The sequence below is a fragment of the Bombus fervidus genome, chromosome 14, assembly GCF_041682495.2.
Source record: "Bombus fervidus isolate BK054 chromosome 14, iyBomFerv1, whole genome shotgun sequence".
NCBI lineage: Eukaryota > Metazoa > Arthropoda > Insecta > Hymenoptera > Apidae > Bombus > Bombus fervidus.
Genome location: NC_091530.1, coordinates 8,566,658 through 8,582,879, shown reverse-complemented (window position 1 = coordinate 8,582,879; position 16,222 = coordinate 8,566,658). Strand labels below are relative to the sequence as shown.

General features: G+C 39.1%; 1 protein-coding gene across 1 annotated transcript in view; it reads right to left on the bottom strand.

The window, feature by feature from the left end:
* The window catches only part of E75 (ecdysone-induced protein 75), a 216,823-nt gene extending 205,308 nt beyond the window's left edge, over positions 1-11,515 (bottom strand). The window contains exon 1 of the mRNA XM_072016321.1: positions 10,158-11,515. Within this exon, the coding sequence (XP_071872422.1) occupies positions 10,158-10,350 (193 nt within the window). The 5' untranslated portion in view covers positions 10,351-11,515. The remainder of the gene's footprint in view (positions 1-10,157) is intronic.
* Positions 11,516-16,222: the final 4,707 nt, after the last annotated feature.

The following is a 16,222-nucleotide window of genomic DNA, read 5'->3' as shown; positions in this document are numbered from 1 at the left end:
GAGCCCTGTCGCTTCCCTTTCCCTTTCTCGTCGTTAAAAGAAGAGAAGAGAAGAGAGCCAGACAGACACGCGTCGGCACGAGAAAAGAAGAGATGTCGAGGGCGACGTATAAAGAATGGAAGAGGACAGAGAAAAAGGGCAGACAATAATGGTGGAGGATGAAAGGGAGGCCAAACGCTCGTACGTGAAGTCGCGTTCGCTTAAGCGTGTTCGTGCGTACAGGGTGTCTCGGCGCGGCGTGTCGCTTGAAACGGAGCAGAACTAGTCAGACAATGGGCCCGGGGGAAATGAAAGAAGGACATTTAAAGTCACTAATTACTTCAAGAAATACCGATTCACTGACGCACAATCGGAGGCCAGGAATTTCGAACGAGTTCTCTCGAATCGTGTAAAAATTTTGATAGATTTTGTGCCTCTTGTTTGTTGGTTAGAAAATTATAAATTTTCAATTAAAATTATTTGAGGAATTTAGCAATTTGGGGTTGCAAGTATCGTGGATTTTCTAATTTTTTCACTAGTAAATGGAAACTTATTATTTGACTATTATACGAAGAATGGAATAATCTCTGCGCGTTTATGCGAAATTTAAGAATACAGAAATATCCAGAATGCATGATTACAGATATTTATGCAAATCCATACTTTTAAAAGGATAAATAAATAAATGCGACTTAAACAAGGATTTGTGTCATCTACTAAATATTATAACGAGTACTCTTTGGCTTGATACGTATTCTGAAAATATTGTCACATTCGTAAAAATATAGGAAATACCCAAAGGCAAGCACTCATTGCGACACCTAGTAAATGAAACAAATCTCGCATTTAGATTTTTCTAGAGTTATGAATATGCATAATTATCTGCGTTCTATTAACGACTCTGATAGGATTTATATATGTGTGTGATGTGATACGTGTGTTCAAGCTATGAGAATATAAGTACAAATAGATAATAAAATACTGAATTTTTCTTTGAAAAATGAATCAACATTTACGTACCTATCTATTTATAAACCATTTGTGGTAAAAAAGATAAAGATATTAGAAGAAGATTACAACCAAAGCTATGATTGAATAATTAATACTAATTAGAGCAGCAAAATATATGAGATATATTCTTCTGCGTTCTGAGATGGGACGAAGAAGGAAACAACGTATAAATTATAAGAGACGAATAACGATCCGACAAACTAGCTGTCTGGTCGAGAAAGATCGCCGAGATACACGCCACGCAACAAGTAATTAGCCCGATGCATTCTACCCTTGAACCTGAAGCCTTCAACATCGACGTGCTCCCATATTATCGCCTATCCGCCGCGACTTTGTCATATTTTTTTCTAGCTCGGATCATTCTGTAAATTACCGTGTGTGGGACAGCTATTCGACCGATGAAAAAAAATGACCTGGCGGGGGCAGGAGGAAGGGAAAGAGAAGGGGGGTGTGTCTGGACGGTTGGCACGCTTCTCTGTGACCCTGTCGATCCACGTTACACGGTGCATTAATTAGTCGCGACCACCCCTTTACTCGTAATAAATATTCGCAGTTTCTCTTTTTCTTAATTGGACTGTCGGAGAAAAATTATCAACGTGTACAAAATTACCAACCCTTTTTTAATCTTCTTTCGTGACAATAAAAAGCTCGCGATTTGCCCTTTTCCAAATGTAGCCATTGGTGAAAGACGATTAACATGTATGAAATTATATCTTTTCCGATATTTGTTGAAGGCGTTTATCAAATAATTCCGATTTCCAGAAATGATATAGATAGAGAAAAAAGAGGGAGATTAGAAAAATCTTCCAGACAGAAGAACCGAGAATGGATCGACTGAAACTTTTTTCGAGAACGAACAGGTTCCAACGATTCCGAGGGCAGAGATAAAGACACGGGGGTCCTAAAAATATTTGCTCTGCTTATCAGTTAACACGACGATGTAGCCACTTTTCGAGCCGTGACCCTTCTTCCGATCTACCAACTTTTTAGGGACTGACGTTTTCTTCCTAGAAAGATACGCCAGAAAATTTATGCGAGACTTTCCATTCCTTATTTTATTGCTTCTCGCATTTACTCTCAAACGAATAACAACATCAAACGTACAAGAACGTAAAAGTCAAGTGAAAAAATCCAAATGATAAAATATTACATAAATATATGAGTAGGAAAATATGCAGAAATCAAACGAGGATTACAATTCAATGCGTAAAGCGATTAGAAAGCTAGAAAATAGATTTCCACGTAATACGTTCAATGCAAATTGCAGATTTATAGGGGTGGAATTTCGAAACGGAAAGTTTGGAAACCACTGGCGTGCATGATGCATACGAGCGACAATGCTGCACGCACTTGACGCGCACGTGCTGCGTGCATGTAGTAGCAAATGCACGCACACGGATGCATCTTGAAACGAGGACTGAAGGGTGTCTGCGCCCATGGTACACGTTGCGAAGCGCAGCGGTTCCCACCCTCTGCGTGTCAGCCTATTCAGACTGACATTGAACTCTACGGAACCGAGGAGCTTTAAACTATTTTTAAATCGACCCAGACAAATTTTTTCCGCCGAATTTTTTGTATGTTTCCAAGCAAAATGTTAGGAAGAAAGAAGATAATTGTTCCACGAAACGTTTTTCCCAACTTTAATGCGATGTAATAACTGCGATATATTGGAATTCGCTTTGAACACGTGACAGATTTTTAAAAAATACGTCTCAATCAATTGTACACATAGATTAGTCGAAGAAGTTGAAATATTTTTACAAAATTAATTGTACTATTGGTGTTTATACAAAATTTCCCTATCTTGTAAAATAGATTCTTCTTCTCACTTCAGCGACTAACAGAAAAATTACAGAATCAAGAAAAAGGGGCTTCAACTTTCCCCCGTAGTAAATCCCGCGTAAAAAAACAAAAAATTGTGCCTCATCGATCATCTTATAGAATCTTCATACGAAATTAAAATAGAAAAGTTGAATTTTGTTCACGAGATGTCGCTCTCCAGGTCACTGTACAACGAAACCTAGAATCGTCGCAAGACTCTCTCTCTCTTTTTGTCTCTTTCTCTGTTAAGTTAGTCGAATCGGGGAATACACGTCAGCAGGCCTTGGCCTCCAGTCAGCCGATAATACGGAGCCACGATAACACCGGGGACTATTTTAAAACGCCGATTTAGCCCAGTCAAAATCAACATCGCGACTGCCGCCTCCGCCGCCCCCATCGTGTCTACCTGCATTCTTTGCAGTACAAATAAAGCTGCCTGTACTCCGACTACCGTGAAACGAAATCCGCTGCGTTGTTTTCTTGTCTGCGGTTCGCGCAAACAAACCCACTAGTGCTCGTCCTCGCTTCGACTCGGCTGATGACGATACGCGTATATAATTTGGTTTGCATAAAGCGCGCGTGCATAATTTATAGCCAAACGGTGTGCATATTACCTGTTTCGTAAAGTGATCCGAAAAAAAAGTTTGGTATTTGGAAAATATGTGGTTCTAAACACAAGGAAACTGGAATATAGGTATACAGTATACGTGTATTGGAATATTAATTGATAAATGAATAGTTTATCGAGTTATCGAAATAGAGATAGAAAGGGGACATATGTTTTAAGTACTCATTGAAAATAATTTGGGTTATTTGTTTGTAAGATACGAATATCGAATTTGCGGATCCAACGTTTGTATAGAAGATAATTGCAGCGAAAAATAACTCGAAGAACTTCCAACGCTTAATAATAAAGATAATGGCGAATTAAGAAAAAGTAGAAGTATTTCGCCAAGATATAAAGAATTATATTAAAGTAATAGACTTTACAGATATCATAGACACAAAATATTTCTATGACGTATTATGATGCTATAAATAGTTTTGTTTCTTCAAACTTGATAAAAGTCTAGAATCAAGATAGAGGAAAAGATAGAAATGAGGAAAATTCTAGAAATTCTTTTTCCCAACTATTTGAAGAAAGAAACAGAATCTTAAAGGAACAAAAATTGTGATATTCCCGATAAAAACTTCAATTGTAATAATTTATCTTCCCATTTGCTAACAATTCCATCAATACAAAATTTTATATTTCTGATTTAAAAAAAAAATGACGTTTTATTTTGCTGATTGGAGAAAAGGAACTTGGTTGAAGAATTCGAGTAAAAAGGGTCATTGGATAGGTTGAAGCGTGGAAAGAAAAATGGTATTTTAAATAAGACGAAATATTCACTATTAATACAATATGCGGGCATCTCCGCGATGAAACGTATCAGCGGGTTTTCGGGGCGCTTTCCGGAATTTCTCATGGCCAAGGTCACGGTACTCGCGTCATCTCGTCGAATCTATATTTAGAGCAAGCACCGAGATTGACTCTTTTTTCCTTCGTCGAAAGATTAGCATAGATCATGAAAAACCACCGACTATTGTTATAAACAATTCTCATGAAGCCAAGGAAAACTGATGTGCATGTTAAGTGAAACGAATGCCTCCAATTTTCCCTTTATCAGACAATACGGCATACGATCAAAACAACGATGCCTTCTGAGATACAATACAATACAAATAATATTTTTGTAAACGATGATTAACCTGACAACGAATATGGAAAAGCTTGGAAATGAAAAGTTACTGTTCCATATAATTCCATAATTCCCTCTATTTGTCGATATACACTGTCAAAGTTCAAAAAATAACGCTTAACACACACATAGTGATCTAAAAATTGAATGTATCTCGTCGTCTAATGCAAACATCATTAACACACATTTTTCAAAAGCGAGAGCGGATAACGAGGCCGCGGCACGTTTTGTATTCTTTATCTTTCGACACTGATAACGTTAAATCAAGCACCAAACGAATCGAAAGAATCGTAATTCGAATGACTCAAGTACGTTAATTAAGCGTTAATTAAACATGTAAACCATTCTGAACAGTCTGTTACGCAAATATAAAGTTTGCAAACTAGGAAATAAGAAAATAAGAAATAGCAAGGATCGTTTTGGTGAATACGTCACGGACCAATTAACATATTTACTCGTTTTGAAATTTTAAGAATTTTACAATCCTCCAAATCGTTCCTCGAGCAATTGATTTATAGAAAACGATTTCTGATTCGTAGAAAACGGTTTTTCACGTTCTCACCATGTTCCCAACAGTAGCAACTGGATTCGTTCGAACCCTAAACCCTCGTTGCTCGTGGAATCCACTACCTTTATCAGCTACGTCATCGTAGCTGTGATAACGTGCCACCCGTTCAATGTCATGGAAACGATGCCGTATTTTCTCAACTGCCTCAGACCGCCGTTTATCAGAGCAAAAATCAAACCCGACAACCTGTCGTGCACATGGAGTATCGTGAAGTAGTGCGAACAGGAACTTTCAACCCCTCGTTTCCCCAAATGAATTTGTAAAATTCGAAATTAGCTCCGAAATTTTATAGAAACACGCAGAAATTTTAAAGTTACCTTACAATTTTTAACTAGCATTATGCTATACTGTATCTAATTACTTTTAAACTGTTTCTATATTTTTTACGTATTTCCCATGGTGTTTGCAAACATTAGTTTCTTTAGAAATTAAAAATAAACAGATATTTAATTTATATAGTATTATATCTTGTATCATTATCATTGTAATTTTTGAAAATATTATAAAATGTATCTATGACCTATAAAACTTTATTTTCTTCAAGCACTTAAAATGAAAAAAACTGAATTTATATTACATTATATTTAACATTATCGACATCAGCATGAAAATGAATAACGTCTTAGCGAATTTCAGTTTTTTGGGGATTTCAAAGTGGAAAAATTAGCAAAAAGAAGAGACTAGTAATGTGCAATGAAAGAAACGAATTGATGTACATATGTAGATTAGAACATACAAATCGTGATTGATTTTTTGCCAATACTACAATCAATAGATCAACGACCCTGACATTAAGCGCGACATGTCGATGGCTTAAATTGTATTTGCATATCGAGGTCATCATCTTAACAAACCGGTTGATCTTCCATGCCGAAACTGTTTGTTATTTAAATTTCCAACGGGGCCGAAATACTTGTGAGATTAATATTATACACAAGTTCAAACAGATATCCAGCATACTCCAATAGTTTCACTCGTTTTCGATTAACGATAAATCGATGTGAATTCGAAACGAAACTTTATGTACTATTTGATTATTTATGTACCAAAAATTTAAATTTCTACCGCACTACATTTGTCACAGTTCATTTTATATTTCTCATATTTTAAGGATTATATTGTTCAATATTATTCAATAACGATAAGTGTCTTGATCTTCTTCTATAAAAAAAAAAAAAATACAGAATTTCACTAAAATATATTATGGAAACTAATGAATTTCTTTTTAAAAATACCTTGAATGTTGAATGAAATAAATACAATTTTTAAAATTACAAATAAAGCCTCCTAAATTCTTATCTAAAATAGGTCTAACTTCCAAATAAAATGTTTAGAAACCTAAAATAAAATTCCTAAACTACTAAGTATAATCCTTAAAATACTAAACAGAATTTCAAAATAACCAACAATCAACTTTCCATATTAAGCAGTCAAAAATGTTTTACAAGAGAATTATTTCAAATTATTGATTTCATCGCAGTAAATTGTTATGATCACAAAATGATAATGTTTCATAATTACGTAGAAACGCGAATGGCGTATAATTAACGGATAGAATGCAATATCTGTGACTTTTTCTTGTTCGTAGGTAGTGCTGTCTGAATCAATAAAGCAGCCGCGAATCGAGCAGTTCGCCTTATGCAGATTGTTTCGTCAGCAAGGAGGCCTCTGTTCATCGACCACGGATCGATTATCGATTATCAAGCAGGTCAGATATTAGCTTTCAGGGGACGAAGCCCCCGTAACGCGGTTCGTCTCAAGTCCTCGCTCCAACAACGTGTCTATTGAACCACTCCATCGATTTACTTTCATTTTCCAATTCACCTTCGGTCGCAGTTTCTCCGGCGGTGCGTTTGCCTTTAACAGCTTGTTGCCAATTTATTTTGAATTAATAACGAATATAAGAGAGGTTGTAAAACGCGTTCCTGTCTCGCGAGGCTCGACTTTCGAGAATAACAAGATTTTATGTCGCTCAAGTGCACGTGCATTCGAGCGATTCGACTCTGTTTAACAAAGTTCGTTTGTATACAACGCGTAAAAACGAGTATCAATCATGCTGCTCGCCGAGAACACCGAGTACCTCTCTTGCAAGAGAAAAATGCTCAAGCAATGGAGGAATTACAAATTTGTGATTTATGTCGGTCTTTATAATTTGTTTAGCAAGACGATGCTTCTCTGAATGGACGGAGGTGATGAATTGAATTATTAAAAAACCAAAGTTACACATTATCGTTTTATCAAACTATGATGCTATACATACTCTCTAATTATTACATGTATTTTATTACAATTATTATAATCAAATTTATTCCCTCTCGGTAGGCAAACCGGATTGTTCGTGCCCTAATTTTTCTGCTTTTATAAACCACTAAAAAATCTGGGAAAATTCTGAGATACTTCCTAAAGTAATGCCTATTATATTATACAATCTTTCATCGAGCCAAAGCTTTGCAACTTTTACGAATAAAAACTAAAGATTCGCTTCAAAGAAATCCAAGAGTGAAATATCGTCTAACCCTTTCCACGAAGGGTTAATCATACGAAATCATTTGTTCCAAAGAAACAACCATATTTCACCGACACCACACCCCTATCAATTACAAACCTAACCTAAACTCCAACGTCGTACCTCATCGTTCTCCCTATGAAATCTACCAAATCCCCACAGACAAACCTTCATCTGTTCGCCCTATACGCAGACACCACATTACACGTGAAAATCACAACGCTCGGCAAAGAGGTTACATCGGCCCCTCCCCTCCCGTTGTGATTTAACCAAAACATAAAAAAAAGAGAACAGAGAAAAAATACAAAAAGAAAAGAAGGAAATAGAAAAGCTCGTGCATCCGCAGGGTAAAACCACGAGTATCAGTGTTTGCTTACACGCCACGACCGCCGATATATTCGGAGTAAAAGCGTATACACACCGGATAGCGGTAAGAGGGAGGCTTTTACTCCGTCCAAGAGATGAAAAACTTATTTTTAGGCACGAAATGGCTCGATCGAGCTTTGCAGCGTCGCGCTACTGTCAACTTTCTCTCCCCGGATCTCCTACGAGTTCGGCCTTCGCGTTACACAAACGTCCGGCCGTCACGAACAGCGCAGACGATAGCGCTTAGCGGTGCTTATCGTTAATGAAACGTACAGACGTAAACACTAAACATAGTACACTGGTTGGTACGCGAACAGTTTCTGCGAATATCAGGGGGGAAGGGGGAAACATCCCTGCGCAGGATTATAATAAAATACGGAAATTAATTACGGGAAGAACTGATGTAACAAATTAACTTTGCGTAAGCAAATTGAATCGTTCACGATTTAAACGAAATTTCACCCTACAATTATTTCCATAAGAGTTTTCATTTTTTATTGAAACAGGTATTACAGACATAATTTATGTTTATATAATTATATAATTATATTGTATAATTATATAATTTAGTAGGAAGTTTGAGAAGTGTAAAACGGTAAAAAGATTTGGGTATAAACGATCCAGGTTGCCTGTGAAAAAATATTTTCGCCTATGGAAGATTAATAATTTTGTTACTGATATTTAGCAAAATTCTCAATTAATTTGGAATATAGGAAATTCCGTACTCCATCGACAATGAAACTTCACGTAACATCTTTCTTATTCTCGCTTGTAAATTATGTTCCTGTAACTTGATCAAACGGGGAAAATCTCGTGTTTCTCATTCAAGCAAGCAATAGCGGTTTACTTCGAATTTGTCACAAGGTGAATGGACAGTGACTTGCTTCTTTTTGAAGGATGAAAAGACAAGTTTTTCCTGAGGGGAATATTTGAAGGTCGGAGAACTATATGTAACGAAAAAGAAAAAGGTAATGTATATTTATTTTGATGTAATGTGTATTTATTTTATGTGTTTGAAGCAGAGACTTGAGTTGGGAAGGGTAATGGAAACTTTTAGCTATTCAAAACTTCATTAGGAGACACTCAGTAAATGATTCTTTGTCATTATACACTGTGTGCTTATGGTATCTACATGGACTGTTCCATTCGAGTACACGATACTTCGATTGTTATCTTTCGATCGCTGGTTTTAATTTCCTTGTAAATTCGTTTAACATATCGAAATGAATTTGAACAATCCAAAGATAGAACAGATTAAATTAATCGTATCGTTACTTGGCTCATATCGTAATATTTATAAGAAATTAAATTAAAATATTTACTGTTCAAGAACTTTCAATCACTTCCACAATTTGTCACTTCTCGTTTATCAAGTCTTATAATTTTGAAATAGAACGTTGAAAAGAAAAAATTTTCTGCTATTAACTGATACACGGGTAGGCCACGTAAATTCAAGTTAAAGTTCAAGGTCCGATGTCGAGATTTAAGCATTATAATGAATCTAAAATCTGCACGCTCAGGGACCAATCGACTCGATCGTTAAGAGTAGATAATCGTGATAAAATTACCCCATTTTTTACGCACACGATATGATGTATTACGAATATTCGATAGCATAATAAAAAACGATCGTAATCGTAACGATCTACCATCTGAACCCTAAATATTATCGATATTTTTGCAATCGTCACTGTAAAAGACGCCATGATATCGTGAAAAAAAAGTAGATTAATTATATCAAACGAAATTATCCATTTCTGCAGATTTCGATAAGTGGGAAAGGCTCAAAATCCAAACTTAATCACCATTTTTTATGCATTTTTATTAAGAGCGAAATAAACTCTCGAAAATGAAAAATCCGTGTTTAACATGGATTGCTGCAATGTTGTAACAAGTTACAAGAAATATTCGCCATTAACCTATTCCAAAATGAAATATGCAACATACTTTTTATATCTATCGTTTAAAAATTATTTCTAACCTTCGAGAAACTATTTCACTTTCCCTAGACGTATTAACAAAATAAAGAGACTATCCATGTTCGAGATTTCAATACTTTGCTCCATAGTCCAAGGATTTACATAATAACTTTCCTTAATCATTCAACAGAAAATATAACCTTAAAATAGAAGAACAGAACGAAGGAAAAGAATGTATGGCTCACCGAGATCAGGAATGGAGCTGGTCGGTTCTTCGTGGTGGCCTTTGCCCTCGTTGGAGGCTCTAGCCCTGGGGGGCGGTGGCGGTGGCGGTGGTCTCATACTGGACGTTGAACTGACTACGACAGTGGCTGGCGGTGGTTGCTGAGTTGGTCCTCCGTTTCTATGATTTCCTCGCATTTGAGTCTGTGGTGACATCAGGACCGTGTCACCGCGGTGCCCCTGGGGCGGCCTAGGGCACCAGCCATGAAGAACCCTGATCGCGCTCCTTACTTCCGCCTGGAGTTCGGCGGCCCTGTCCCTCGCCGTGTGAGCCACGTTTAATATATTTCACCCGCGGCCGCGGGTCACGGGATTGCACTTAAAAATCTTTCGCGAACAACCGTTACGATCGGCTTCATTCACGAAACACGCAGGCACATAGATGACGATCAAAATCAAACTCGTGGACGAGTTAGCAAAATCGAGGCTTGGTATTTTCGACGGTCACACAGTATATCGTAAAAGGAATAAAAGAAAAAACGCGTGCACTAGAATAATAATTCAGTCACTAACTGATTCACCTCGTTTGTGGCTACGTTTCACCGTATCTCCGCGCGGATGTCTCTCGAATGTCACGGTCAATGTCTTGCGACGGCGTGACACCTGCAGCGGAAGCCCTCGCGGCGACACTTCGAACTAATCACTCACTTTACGCGCGCCGCGCGTTCTATCTCCACGCTAACGACTAGCGATCACGTTTCACCGAGGAGACCGCGATCATCCGGGAAAATCGATCCATGGAAATACAAACGCGACGTATCCTAGTGCCACAGAAAAATTCCAGTCACTGTCCACTTTCAAATATCTCGGAGATTTGTCACAATTTTTGGTCCCTCATAGCACGTGTCCTTCGAGCGAGTGTCCTTTGGAATATTCTTCAAGATACACAGTCCGTTGGAAAATCATTGATGTAATATTTCAACACAATACGCCGTCTCTTGGATGCATGTATGTAAACATATTTACATTCCAGTTCTATTAGTCACTAAAAAACAGTAGTGTATCACTTGTTCGAAAATTCGGTTGAAATATCTCCATTCATAACCTCCAACGTGTCGACAGATGTCACACGTTTAACGTTTCACAATATCGAATAACACGTGCGAGACACAATTCCGATCGCGTTCGACTGAACATTGAAGTATCACTGATAGATCTTGGTCTCACAACTAGTCGTTATCGAACGATGCGAGACTGCGTAAAGGGAGAATACACGTAAGACCGGTCCGCGTGGACGAGAGTGTTTCTTAGCAGTTCGTCGAAAACAACAGTCCTCGGAATACGAGTAGTCAGTCCCTCGCGAGCCACCGCCGACCTTTCCCTCTCTCCCACCACCCACGCAGCGTCCTCCTCCCTTCTGCTTTCTCGCTCCCGCTTTCGTGCCAGAGAGTTACTCTCCCCCTCTTTTCGAGCACTCTCGGTTTTCCTCTGTCACCCTTAATATATACGGCCGAGACGAAGACAGCGATCGAGATCCACCTCCACGGTTGACCGCGGTTTATCGTCGCGAAGGTCTCCAAGAGCGTCAACCCCTACTCGAGTTTCATCACGAGGTAAATCAAAAAGCAACGTGATTCCGTTCAGTTTCGCGACAAGTCGACTAGCTTCGATTACGAACTGTGTACGCGACTCGCGGCCGTGTCGTTTCTCTCACTTCGATCGATAATCGATACGATCGATCACGTGGACGAGACAAACGCGGGAGATCATTACGAGAGCGCGCCCTCTATGCTCCACACTTTATCTCTCTCTTTCTTTATCGAGACACTCTTCGTTGAAAAGCGCGTGGATTAGTGCGTTACGTGTCACACTCACGGTCAAACGAAAAAAAAAGTCGGTGGTTGGAGCACAGACGGCAGTGAGCCGACGACGACGAGAACCGTCATCGGCGCCGGCGAAAGTGAGAGTGCGGCAGGCCGCGGTGGATTCAGCGGTGCATAAGCGCTCTTGTTTCTCTCTCTTCCTTCATCTAGATATCTCCCTCACGCCCGATATCTCTCTCTCGGTATTATCTCCGTTTCATTCTCGCCCTCTGTCTATCTCCCTCCGTCTCCTTCTGTGCGTATGCCCGTCTTCGTTCTACGTAGATTCCGTCTCCCTTAGTTTCTCGACCCTTCTCGCTCTCTATTTCGCTCTTTATCGCGCCCCTATGGATAGCCTATAGCCTGTGGCAAGCGAGCATGGTTCGACCTATAGCGTTCGACGTTCCAGCGCGCTATCCGCGTGCACTGACAGCGCACGTATATAAAGCGGCTGCTTCGCGATACGACCCCACACTACGCCACGTAACACGATCTCCCGGTGCGCACACACTGCCGCGCCGCTCTCTGTCTTTATTTCACGCGCGCCAGCTCCCTATTCTTTCTCCTCTTCGGTTTCGTCTATTGCCCTTCCTTGTTCTGGTCGCTACTACTCTCCCTCTTTCGTGATAACGCTGTCTCGCTCGTTGCCTCTCTCTTTCACGATATCTTTATTTTCATTTGTTTCTGCCTCTTCTCTTGTGTTAACTTTTTCGGTCATTATACCCTATCTTTGTCTATCCCCTCTGCTCTCTTTTGTTTCCTTGATCGGATTAGACAGAGACCAAAAAGCACACGTATATGCACACTCTTTCAGCCGGAAGCAAATGAGAGGCCAAACCTTCCATCACACCTACCCTCTTGAATTTCTTCCGCGCGCGCGTGTACGCTGGGACGAGACCCGCGGCGCGTGCGCATTCATAGCGCGCGAACTACACGAAGGACTACAGCATTTGTACGAAAGCCAGATACCCGGCGGAACGTGACAAGTGCGTCGCAGCGAACAACACGCGAACGTCTTATTAAATATGCGATAGAGATGCCCGCAATTACGATAGGAGAGCAAATATGAAGACAATATTCGTATATATATATATGGTACAAGAGCGTATCCGAACGTTTAGACCGCGCGTGTCGTCCACAAGTGCAAACGAACTTGCGCTAATGGGATAGTAGGGGTTGCAGAGGAGCAGACAGAGCTAATCGTGCCACCCACGGTTGACCTAGGCGCGTGTGCGTGGCTGATGCGTACTACACAACCGAGGGAGACGATTGCTCGCGCTGTTGAAACACGTTTTCTACTATACAACTGCGTATTTAATTGTACCTCGAAATTTCATTCTGCATTAAAACACGTTAATGGATATAAATTTTTACAAGAAATTTCTAGAATAATTAAAACATTACGTTATAATAAAAGAAAAGCGATATTTTTGATTTTAAGAATTAATTTTACAATTATCTTTTATCTTTCCTTTATATTACAAATATGATCACAAACGTACCGGTATAATTGAGAAACAAAGACGATTCTACAATTTCATATTTCCAAGTTACGTTCGCAAAAATATTTGCATAGAATATTCTTTTAATTTGCAAAAATTTATACAGCTACTCCCAATGTAAGAGAATATCCTCTGTTTACGAAATTTACGTCGATTAATAACAGCAGCAAATGGGTACTTATCCGTCCTATCTTAGAGGGAGATTTTACATAATCCGCGGCTAATTTCTCAAACGGAATATGAGCAGGGTTTTGCATAGTATAGCGACAAGCCTGACGTAAACGACCAGCCGATAGGCAGGGGTGGCTGACTGCGCGGCCGCGGTTGCGCGGCCGCTATCACATGGCCTTGTCCTTGAATGAGGCTCGTGAACCCGACTGCCGCTTTTATCGATCAGCCCCCGCATCCCGCTTCGACGCACTCGCTATAACCATCCATCTATCTCGGTGCAATGGCGTACCTAGCCATCAGTACTCCTGGATCAACGCGGTGCTTTCACAGTTGCTTTGAAACGAGCTCTCATACGAGACACATGTCAAGACGCAACTCTTTTGATTCAAAGCTTCTCCGTTTATAGTTCCGTTAAACCGAGATGATTCTGCTTTGAAAAAGCACTGTGGGCCTGTTTTCATAGTAAGCTTAATGTAAGGTCACTCACAGAAGGATTGGTTTTAAAAAGTTCTTGGAAATTTGAGTTGCCTGGCGTGTTTTAATATTTCGTCTGATTCTATGCTATGTTAAAATTATTTTTATAGAACTATAAAAATATTTTTATTATGAGAGCATTTAACTATAAAATTATGGAAGTATTTTTGTTGGATTATTAAAAGATTAAATGGAATTAATTTAAAATTATATAATACAACTCAGAAAAATATTTAATCGAGAGATTTAAAGCTGGTACATTTAACATAGAAGTTGATATATTATACCATACAATATCTATGCTCTGTAAAGAAATCTATTCGAGGCTATTGCGAAGCACATTCATCTGGTTCGTCGAGAAGACCGATTGCTGAGACGAATCCCCCTTTCCTTGTCGAGACACGGAAGAATGGATTATAATAAGTATAATGGCGTAGACATTAAACCCTTCTGAATTTCGTCCAAGGATCCCCTTAAACGACAGAACGAAGCGGGCGTTGTAGGTCGTCTAGCGAAGGTCAAGGTCTCCCTTGTCGAGGATTTCAGGCTAACACTCGTTCCCGCACCATTGTTCCTGAATGTCTTGGAACACTGAATTTTCAGGCTTAATAACATAACATACGACGGAGGGATACGAGTTATAACCTTTGTTCTGGATATTGATATTGCTTATACGCTTGACGTTGAATTTTTCTCGTGACCAAAAACGTCGGAAAGAATAGCTTCAACGACTAATTGTATTCGTTTGTCCGCTTTGTAGTCTCGATTCTTTTGTCTGTCATAGTGTACTTAAAGAGGAAAGGAATTTATACATTAGATTCTTTATTTTTTTGATGAATAGAATATTATGGCAAAAATCGTTGCTGTTTTCAGTTCGTTACATTTGTCAGTAGAATTTGACATTATTTTTAAAATTGCTAATAAAGATATATCTGATGTATGAATGAAATTAATTATTTTTCACATTTCTGCGATTTTGCTTTTCATTCTACATACCTTCAAAAAATGTGTCAGTAATTTATTTACTGATAACAGATTTATTATCGTGTTTAAACGTTCTCATTCGTTAATTTTGCAATAAACGCCAATGCTCTGTAACTGACTCGATAAGAAGTTGACAGTTCAAGATAAGTTTCTGAATATCGATCAATCCGATTACCGGTGAATGTTATCGATCTGCGATATATTAAAATGGTCGTTCATAAAATCGTGCTACCTAAATCTATTTATCTACGATATCGTGCAGCGTGTTGTATTTCTACGAGTCGATATTCTTCCAAAGAATCCTGTATCTACTTGCAGAGTGCGCATAATGCGCCCCGTTCGTTGCCCATTCTCACAGGGGGTAATCTATGTGTGGTGGCTGGCCGCGAGTCTCGCGACCAACGTATTACGTGGCCGAGGTCGTAGTTGTTTAGATCTAGATGAACCTGAATCATCAAACCGGTCTGAATGTAGTGCGCGGCTGGCTGTAGTCCGTGGTATGGCTCAGCACGACTCTCGTTGGATTAGGTTAGGGACGAGACGCGTTATAGCACGCATGAGTTAGAATAGAGAAGGAGCGACGAGTGGGGCGAGCTAGCAGCGAGAGGGAAAGAGCTCAACTTGATGAGATAGAGACGACGACGTGGAGATATTTCGAGAGATGGTGAACGTCTGGTTGAGGAGAGGAGCGGAGGAAATGATAGAGAATGATAAAGAAAAGAGGGGGAAGCTGATTTGACGAAAGTGAAATAAATGGAAAGGGAGAGTTGCCGAGAAAATTCAGAGATAAATACGTAGGGGAGTATACGATCTAGATGTGGAGTAGTCGAGTGTAAATAAGAAAAAGGGATGCCTTCTTTTCTACAGTGAATCATAGTGTTTTTAACGATAATCGATTAACCCATTACGAACCAAGCAGTGAAACGATACATTAGTAGACTCTTTTATGCAAATCTCTACTTTTATGAACACAATTAGAGAGAGAGAGAGAGAGAGAGAGAAAACCTAAGATAGATTTGTTTTACATACTAGATATTGTATCGAGTATTCTATCTTGAATATTTTGTATTTATGGATTCTATGGTACTTTCGTAC